This window comes from Salmo salar, chromosome 17 (genome assembly GCF_965601325.2).
Source record: "Salmo salar chromosome 17, fSalSal1, whole genome shotgun sequence".
In the NCBI taxonomy this organism is placed as follows: domain Eukaryota; kingdom Metazoa; phylum Chordata; class Actinopteri; order Salmoniformes; family Salmonidae; genus Salmo; species Salmo salar.
Window position 1 is genome coordinate 34,092,501 of NC_138307.1, and position 7,500 is coordinate 34,100,000.

Below are 7,500 nucleotides of genomic sequence, written 5' to 3' on the forward strand. Positions count from 1 at the left end.
CTACGTGGATGAAGGAACATCTTACCAGACGAGGCAGTAATATCTATAGAACATCTACGTGGATGAAGGAACATCTTACCAGACGAGGCAGTAATATCTATAGAACATCTACGTGGATGAAGGAACATCTTACCAGACGAGGCAGTAATATCTATAGAACATCTACGTGGATGAAGGAACATCTTACCAGATGAGGCAGTAATATCGATAGAACATCTTACCAGACGAGGCAGTAGTTGCTGAAGAAGCAGAAGAAGGATAGGAGGAGGAAGAGGAGGAGGAAGAGGAGGAGGAGGATGTAGGTGTGTGTGTGGATTGAGGCGGAGAGATCTTACCGGACAGAGTAGTCGTTCCGGATGAGCATTAGGTGTTGTAGAATGGAGAGGAAGTAGACCTCCGCCCCGCTGTCCTTCACCATACTGTGAACCACGTTGAACACATCTCCCACATCAGTAAACACAGGGTTAAGGACTCATACCTTCATATCATTAATTATACATTATAATAAAACAAAAGGAATTACATCAGGGAATTCATTTAATTAATTCAGAATTTACATGAGGAGGCTGAAAACAGGAGGACAGAGATATGGTATTGTAGAGACTATAGAGATATGGTATTGTAGAGACTATAGAGAAGGTATTGTAGAGATATGGTATTGTAGACATTATAGATATATGGTATTGTAGAGACTATAGAGAAGGTATTGTAGAGATATGGTATTGTAGACATTATAGAGATATGGTATTGTAGAGATTATAGAGATATGGTATTGTAGAGATTATAGAGATATGGTATTGTAGAGATTATAGAGATATGGTATTGTAGAGACTACAGAGATATGGTATTGTAGAGACTACAGAGATATGTTATGGTAGAGATTATAGTTATATGGTATTATAGAGACTATAGATACACGGTATTGTAGAGACTATAGATATGGTATTGTAGAGATATGGTATTGTAGAGATATGGTATTGTAGAGACTACAGAGATATGGTATTGTAGAGACTATAGTTATATGGTATTGTAGAGACTATAGATACATGGTATTGTAGAGACTATAGATATACGGTATTATAGAGACTATAGATTTACGGTATTGTAGAGATTTGGTATTCTAGAGACTATAGATATACGGTATTATAGAGACTATAGATTTACGGTATTGTAGAGATTTGGTATTGTAGAGACTATAGATATATGGTATTATAGAGACTATAGATTTACGGTATTGTAGAGATATGGTATTGTAGAGACTATAGATACACGGTATTATAGAGACTATAGATACACGGTACTGTAGAGACTATAGATACACGGTACTGTAGAGACTATAGATACACGGTACTGTAGAGACTATAGAGATATGGTATTGTAGAGATATGGTGTTGTAGAGACTATAGAGATATGGTATTGTAGAGATATGGTATTGTAGAGACTATAGATACACGGTACTGTAGAGACTATAGATACACGGTACTGTAGAGACTATAGAGATATGGTATTGTAGAGATATGGTGTTGTAGAGACTATAGAGATATGGTGTTGTAGAGACTATAGAGATATGGTATTGTAGAGATATGGTGTTGTAGAGACTATAGAGATATGGTGTTGTAGAGACTATAGAGATATGGTATTGTAGAGACTATAGAGATATGGTATTGTAGAGATATGGTGTTGTAGAGACTATAGAGATATGGTGTTGTAGAGACTATAGAGATATGGTATTGTAGAGACTATAGAGATATGGTGTTGTAGAGATTATAGATACACGGTATTATAGAGATATGGTATTGTAGAGACTATAGAAATGGTATTATAGAGACTATAGAGACACGGTACTGTAGAGACTATAGAGATATGGTATTGTAGAGATATGGTATTATAGAGATTATAGATACACGGTATTGTAGAGACTATAGAAATGGTATTGTAGAGACTATAGAGACACGGTACTGTAGAGACTATAGAGATATGGTATTGTAGAGACTATAGAGATATGGTATTATAGAGACTATAGAGATATGGTATTATAGAGACTATATATATGGTATTATAGAGACTATAGAGATATGGTATTATAGAGACTATAGAGATATGGTATTATAGAGACTATAGAGATATGGTATTATAGAGACTATAGAGATATGGTATTATAGAGACTATAGAGATATGGTATTATAGAGACTATATATATGGTATTATAGAGACTATAGAGATATGGTATTATAGAGACTATAGAGATATGGTATTGTAGAGACTATAGAAATGGTATTATAGAGACTATATATATGGTATTATAGAGACTATAGAGATATGGTATTATAGAGATTATAGATACACGGTATTGTAGAGACTATAGAAATGGTATTATAGAGACTATATATATGGTATTATAGAGACTATAGAGATATGGTATTATAGAGACTATAGATACACGGTACTGTAGAGAAGAACGAGGAGAACAGCTATTGTATTAGGGCCTAATGTCAGAGAACCTTCCATAAAAGGGCTCAACAGTATCAGCTCTAGTATCTGAATATATAATGGATATGAGACTGAATGAGGAGAGGTGAGATCAACACAGTACAGTATGTGAAAGACCGCGTGAGTGTGTGTGTGTGTGTCTCTCTGTGTGTGTGTGTGTGTGTGTGTGTGTGTGTGTGTGTGTGTGTGTGTGTGTGTGTGTGTGTGTGTGTGTGTGTGTGTACAGTAGAAAAGGATATTCCAGTTCACTCTTGATGTCCTCCAGCCTGTGACTGAGCTCCATCAGATCCTCCTCCTTGTGCTCCTCAAACACCTGTTGGGAAGAGACACGTAGATACAGGAAATACACATCAAATACGGACGGCTTTTAAACCCCTTTCACTTCATACCTTCAACTGTTATTATCTGAGATAAACATCCTGTATCATGCAGCTATTAGTTTAACCCAAAAATATAATTCAATTCATTCACCTTGAGCTGAATGTCCAGAGCATCGTTCCTGATCGCTGTCAGATGCTGCAGGAAAGACGGAGGAAGAGAGAGGGAGGGATGAGGAAGAGAGAGGGAGGAATGAGGAAGAAGGAGCAGGAGGACAGGAAGAAAGAGAGGAGAGATGAGAAGGAGGCGGAAAAGGGGATAAGAGAGACGAGGAGAGAAAATGGAGGAGGAAGAAAAAGGAAGGACAGAAGGAGGAGGAGGATGGACAGAAGGAGGAGGAGGATGGACAGAAGGAGGAGGAGGATGGACAGAAGGAGGAAAAGGAAGGACAGAAGGAGGAGGAGGATGGACAGAAGGAGGAGGAGGATGGACAGAAGGAGGAGGAGGATGGACAGAAGGAGGAAAAGGAAGGACAGAAGGAGGAGGAGGAAGGACAGAAGGAGGAGGAGGAAACACAGAAGGAGGAAAAGGAAGGACAGAAGGAGGAAAAGGAAGGACAGAAGGAGGAGGAGGATGGACAGAAGGAGGAGGCGGCAACAATGAATAAGGTAATTAGATCTCCGTCGTAAAACAGCCTTCTACAGAACATTACTCTCCTCTAGACCCCCTAAAACACCAGACAGGACATTACTCTCCTCTAGACCCCCTAAAACACTAGACAGGACATTACTCTCCTCTAGACCCCCTAAAACACCAGACAGGACATTACTCTCCTCTAGACCCCCTAAAACACCAGACAGGACATTACTCTCCTCTAGACCCCCTAAAACACCAGACAGAACATTACTCTCCTCCAGACCCCCTAAAACACCAGACAGGACATTACTCTCCTCTAGACCCCCTAAAACACCAGACAGAACATTACTCTCCTCCAGACCCCCTAAAACACCAGACAGGACATTACTCTCCTCTAGACCCCCTAAAACACCAGACAGGACATTACTCTCCTCTAGACCCCCTAAAACACCAGACAGAACATTACTCTCCTCTAGACCCCCTAAAACACCAGACAGGACATTACTCTCCTCTAGACCCCCTAAAACACCAGACAGGACATTACTCTCCTCTAGACCCCCTAAAACACCAGACAGGACATTACTCTCCTCTAGACCCCCTAAAACACCAGACAGGACATTACTCTCCTCTAGACCCCCTAAAACACCAGACAGAACATTACTCTCCTCTAGACCCCCTAAAACACCAGACAGGACATTACTCTCCTCTAGACCCCCTAAAACACCAGACAGGACATTACTCTCCTCTAGACCCCCTAAAACACCAGACAGAACATTACTCTCCTCTAGACCCCCTAAAACACCAGACAGGACATTACTCTCCTCTAGACCCCCTAAAACACCAGACAGGACATTACTCTCCTCTAGACCCCCTAAAACACCAGACAGTCGGTGCTGCATCCCAAATGGCACCCTGTTCATTTTATAGTGCACTAGTTTTGACCAGGGTACATAGGATATGTGGAATAAAGTGGTAAACTATGTAGGGAATAGGGAGCCGTTCGGGATGCAACCAGCGCTGTAGTGGCTGATTGCTGCTGCCGCTGCCATTGTTTGTTTGCCTGGTGTGTGCGTGTGTGTGTTTTGTGATTGTGTTGTGGTGTGTGTGTGTGTGTGTGTGTGTGTGTGTGTGTGTGTGTGTGTGTGTGTGTGTGTGTGTGTGTGTGTGTGTGTGTGTGCGTGTGTGTGTTTTGTGTGTGTGTGCGTTGTGTGTTCCTTGCTTCTGGCGTTGTTGATAGTAGGTAAATGTTTAGGGCGGGCGGTGGAGAGAGAGAGAGAGAGCCGGCAGGGACAGACAACACAGCCAGTCGCCTCGTAGCGCTGCTCCCCGATTGGCTGCTTGGTGAACAACATTCCCTGAGACGTGCGACCTCTCCTCCTTGTAAATTATTTGCCACGAAGCATTCAACAATATTTCACTCAAGTGGACAAGTAATTTAAATATTAATACGTACATGGCTTATAGCTATACGGCTGAGGCTGGGCGGGCAGCGATGCTTAGCTTACCGGTAATATCTCTCTGAGGCCGGAGCGAATAAATTCATTCCTGATGTGAAGCCTGAAGTCCAGCTCATCTGGAGATGTCACCAGAGCATTGATGAGCTGCATACAGGCCACCTAGAATACACAGAGAGATTACATTCAGAACCACGCATTCAGACCCAGAGACGGGAGGGAGGGGGTGAGGGAGGAGAGGGAGGGAGGGAGGGAGGGAGGGAGGGAGGGAGGGAGGGAGGGAGGGAGGGAGGGAGGGAGGGAGGGTGAGGGAGGGAGAGGGAGGCGGAGAGAGGAGAGAGGGAGGGAGGGAGGGGGAGGGAGGGAGGGAGGGAGGGAGGGAGGGAGGGAGGGAGGGAGGGAGGGAGGGGAGGGAGGGAGGGAGGGAGGGAGGGAGGAGGGAGGGTGGGTGGGTGGGAGGGTGGGAGGGAGGGAGGGAGAGTGGGTGTGTGTGTGTGTGTGTGTGTGTGTGTGTGTGTGTGTGTCCAGCAGAAGTCATGTGTGTGAAAAGCGTGAGTCCCTGCATTCTAAATGAATCCTCTCCTGAAGGCAAACCAGGACAGCACAACTAACATCTCTATTTTACTGTAGTCACAAACTCTGAGTTCACAACAGCATACACAACCTCCCTGCCTGCACAAACACGTGTGTGTGTGTGTGTGTGTGTGTGTGTGTGTGTGTGTGTGTGTGTGTGTGTGTGTGTGTGTGTGTGTGTGTGTGTGTGTGTGTGTGTGTGTCGTGTGTGTGTGTGTGTGTGTGTGTGTGTGTGTGTGTGTCTCTGACAGTCATTTTGAGGACAGAGCTCAGTCTTTTGGAAGACATTCTGTCCCCTCCTTCTCTCCATGTGAGTTCAACTGGTCAGGACAACACTTTACTATCAATTATTCATCCTTTACAACTGATGCAGTGGTGTGTGAAGTATCAAATAAGGACGTGGTGAGGGGGTGGTGTGTCTGTGAGAGAGAGACGGTGTGTGTGTGTGTGTGTGTGAGTGTGTGAGAAAGAGAGAGGGTGTGTGTGAGAGAGAGAGGGTGTGTGTGTGTGTGAGAGAGAGGGTGTGTGTGTGTGTGTGTGTGTGTGTGTGTGTGTGTGTGTGTGTGTGTGTGTGTGTGTGTGTGTGTGTGTGTGTGTGTGTGTGTGTGTGGTGTGTGTGTGTGTGAAAGAGAGAGGGTGTGTGTGTGTGTGAGAGGGTGTGTGTGTGTGTGTGTGTGTGTGTGTGTGTGTGTGTGTATGTGTGTGTGTGTGTGTGTGTGTGTGAGTGAAAGAGAGAGGGTGTGTGTGTGTGTGAGAGAGAGGGTGTGTGTGTGTGTGTGTGTGTGTGAGAGGGTGTGTGAGTGTGTGTGTGTGTGTGTGTGTGTGTGTGTGTGTGTGTGTGTGTGTGTTGATGAGAGCATGTAGACAGTGATCTCCAGGTGATTGTGGTAAAACCATCTAGACATCGTAACAGTTAAAGACGGGTAATTATTTGAGGATCGAGTGGCATCGTACAGCAACATCAATAGTGTCTGTGTTTTCACTCACTGTCTCATATATCACAGGGGAGTCATTTACATACAGGAAACAGACACACACCTTGGGATTAGATGGGACTAAATAGAGAACAGATAGGGATTAGATGGGACTAAATAGAGAACAGATAGGGATTAGATGGGACTAAATAGAGAACAGATAGGGATTAGATGGGACTAAATAGAGAACAGATAGGGATTAGATGGGACTAAATAGAGAACAGATAGGGATTAGATGGGACTAAATAGAGAACAGATAGGGATTAGATGGGACTAAATAGAGAACAGATAGGGATTAGATGGGACTAAATAGAGAACAGATAGGGATTAGATGGGACTAAATAGAGAACAGATAGGGATTAGATGGGACTAAATAGAGAACAGATAGGGATTAGATGGGACTAAATAGAGAACAGATAGGGATTAGATGGGACTAAATAGAGAACAGATAGGGATTAGATGGGACTAAATAGAGAACAGATAGGGATTAGATGGGACTAAATAGAGAACAGATAGGGATTAGATGGGACTAAATAGAGAACAGATAGGGATTAGACGGGACTAAATGATTTGGTTTTTGGCAATAAAGAGAAATGGACTAAGAAAAATGAAGGAAAAAAAAGGTTTTATTAATACAAATTTAAAAAGTGTTTTAATCTACTTCCATGACTAGTCTATAATGAATGTGTGTATTTATTAAAGTAACATTGAGAGACCCGTGTCGGTGACTAGCCAGACAGACCTACAAACACCACAACATACAGTATGCAGAGAGACCTATCTGTTCTGTCTACGGGCTGCAGACCTACAGTCTATTCCATGAGGACAATAGGAAGGAGGAAGGAAAGAGAAAAAGAGAGAAAGAAAGAAAGAGTGTGTGTGTCTTGTGATGACACCGCCGACTGACAAAGTTCGTATTTGAAGTAGTATTTATTTTTGTTATTCGTCAACCCAAAAATATCCACCCTCCTGTCAGACCAGCCTTCCACCCTCCTGTCAGACCAGCCTTCCACCCTCCTGTCAGACCAGCCTTCCACCCTCCTGTCAGACCAGCC

The 7,500-nt window shown here is 43.3% G+C and overlaps 1 protein-coding gene across 1 annotated transcript in view; it reads right to left on the reverse strand.

The window, feature by feature from the left end:
• The window catches only part of LOC106591129 (protein diaphanous homolog 3), a 667,062-nt gene that overhangs the window by 411,305 nt on the left and 248,257 nt on the right, over nt 1-7,500 (reverse strand). The window contains exons 10-13 of the mRNA XM_082963749.1: nt 4,950-5,060; nt 2,962-3,006; nt 2,730-2,803; nt 336-452 (exon numbers count right to left, since the gene is read on the reverse strand). Of these exons, the coding sequence (XP_082819875.1) occupies nt 336-452; nt 2,730-2,803; nt 2,962-3,006; nt 4,950-5,060 (347 nt within the window). The remainder of the gene's footprint in view (nt 1-335; nt 453-2,729; nt 2,804-2,961; nt 3,007-4,949; nt 5,061-7,500) is intronic.